Here is a 2,149-nt window from a genome sequence, read left to right on the forward strand (position 1 = left end):
TCCTCTTGATGCACCCCAGGATGCCGTTGGCCTTCTTGGCCACCAGGGCACCCTGCTGGCTCATGGCCACCTTGTTGTCCACCAGGACCCCCAGGTCCCTCTGGGCAGAGCTGCTTTGACCCATAGCGGTCTCTGCTGGGTGTGGGTCTCATGTCCCACCTTACGCCAAGGGCAAAGATGATGTTCCAGGGGTCAGGAGGGGCAGAAATTTCTTCTGCCAGCCAGGAAGGCCTCAGTCTGCAGCGACTGGTACATTCAAACCCTTAGGGGGGACTCAAGAGATGTCCGAGTCCTCCCAAACAACTCTACAGATGCTGTCCTGAAGGGTGCTGAGGGCCTCCCCAAGCCCCAGCCAGGTCCTGGGGGGGCTCCCCAAGCCCCGGCCAGGTCCCAGGAGGGTCTCACCAATTCTGGCCAGGTCCTTGGGGGCCTCCCCAAGCTCTGGCCAGGTCCCGAGGGGGCTCCCCAAGTCCTAGCCAGGTCCCATCCCTCCTGATATCTCAGAACCATTTTCAGCCAGTGGTTGCCTCCCACCCCAGCTCCACCACAACCCCTCTTCGGTGCTAGTAGGGTGTAAAACTCCTGTTCTAGCTGTTGTTGAGTCACCAAATCCACAGGTCTCCTCTGATTCAAAGGACAGGCTTTGAAGACTGGAAAATCCCAGTGCCTTCAGGAAGGGGTGGAAACGGGGCGGGCATCTCCCATTCTCTTCCTCCCGAGCTGTCTCTCTGCTACCGCCCAGCACCAGCAGAGCCACGGAGGGAAATCTGCTGCCCAAAGCCCTGCTAGAAAGGGGCTGGATCTCGGCTTAACCAATGGCTTAGAATCAGGAAGAGCCATCCCCTTCCTGATCATTTGAAAGTGAAACAAGCTCGGGTCGCACACCATGGCGGCCAAGAAATCTGTGGGAAGACTCCAGGATGAAGTCTCCTGCTCCATCTGCCTGGAACTTTTCCAGGACCCCGTGTCCATCCACTGCGGGCACAGCTTTTGCCGGGCGTGCATCACTCGGAACTGGGAAGGACGGACCACCAACTTCTCCTGTCCCCGGTGCAGGGAGACCGACCCCCAAAAGAGCCTCCGACCCAACTGGGAGTTGGCCAACATCACTGAAGCAGCCAAGAACTTGAATCTGCACCTGGGCAGAGAGGTGGGAGGAGGGGAGAACCTGTGCGAGGAGCACCAGGAAGCCCTGAAGCTCTTCTGCGAAGACGAGAAGAAGCTCATCTGCATAGTGTGTGAGAAGTACAAGGTTCACCGGAGACATTCGGTGATTCCCATAGATGAGGCTGCCCAGGAGTACAAGGTGAGGGGGTTTTGGGGCACGTTGATGGTGGGGCTGCTCCTGATGGGTGCGGGTACCTGTATAGCCTTTGGGCTGTGGGATAAACCACCTGTGGGGTCGCCTGTCCTTGTCTCTCAACAGCAACTGTTGAGGAGGTGTCACCTGCCCCGAGGAAGAGGTGGACGTAGGAGCACCACACTCTTGGGGGGACCAAGGGGTCACCTCTCCCAGGGCTGAGCCAGGAGCGGATGCGTACGATTCCTCACCGCCCCAATCCCCACGTAACCTTTAAACCTCACGATTCGCAAGGCCGGGAGTTTGCCGAGCGTCACGAGGGTTTGTTTGTCCATAACTGGCTCGCTCCTCCAGGACGCGGGTCCCTTCTCAAGATCAGCTCTGCTGAAGGTCACTGGGGAAATAAAGCAAAGACAGCCTCTGCCCTTTTCCTACCCCACCGTTCCCTGGAATGTCCTTGACCGTGGAAAAGGGGGGGAGGTTCATAATAGCTTTGAAACGGTCACGGACGTCACAAAACTTCTGCGATGCTTCCAGAGCGGTCGAGAGTTCCCCATTGTTTCTGCTGAGCATGGGAAGTGATGCCAAAATCCACGAGATGGCAACCATGGCTGAATTTCCAAAGCAACTGGCTCCTCCCCCACCCCCAATCTTTACCCTCAGCTCCTTATTTAGAATCACAGAATCACAGAATCCTTGGGGTTGGAGAAGTCCTTGAAGCTCCCCCAGCCCAACCATTCCCCTCCCCCTGCCATCCCACGCCCAAACCCCGGCCCTCAGCACCGCCTCTGGACATGCTCCAGCCCCTCCAGGCCCTTCGGGGAGGGAGGGGCCCCACCCTGACCCCAG

At 58.2% G+C, this 2,149-nt stretch overlaps 1 protein-coding gene across 1 annotated transcript in view; it reads left to right on the top strand.

The window, feature by feature from the left end:
- The first annotated feature begins 71 nt into the window (after positions 1–71).
- Positions 72–2,149, top strand: part of LOC104129182 (zinc finger protein RFP-like) — a 7,527-nt gene continuing 5,449 nt past the window's right edge. The window contains exon 1 of the mRNA XM_035897431.1: positions 72–1,306. Within this exon, the coding sequence (XP_035753324.1) occupies positions 887–1,306 (420 nt within the window). The 5' untranslated portion in view covers positions 72–886. The remainder of the gene's footprint in view (positions 1,307–2,149) is intronic.

Source organism: Egretta garzetta, unplaced genomic scaffold (assembly GCF_000687185.1).
Source record: "Egretta garzetta isolate BGI_Z169 unplaced genomic scaffold, ASM68718v1 scaffold407, whole genome shotgun sequence".
NCBI classification, from domain to species: Eukaryota; Metazoa; Chordata; class Aves; order Pelecaniformes; family Ardeidae; genus Egretta; species Egretta garzetta.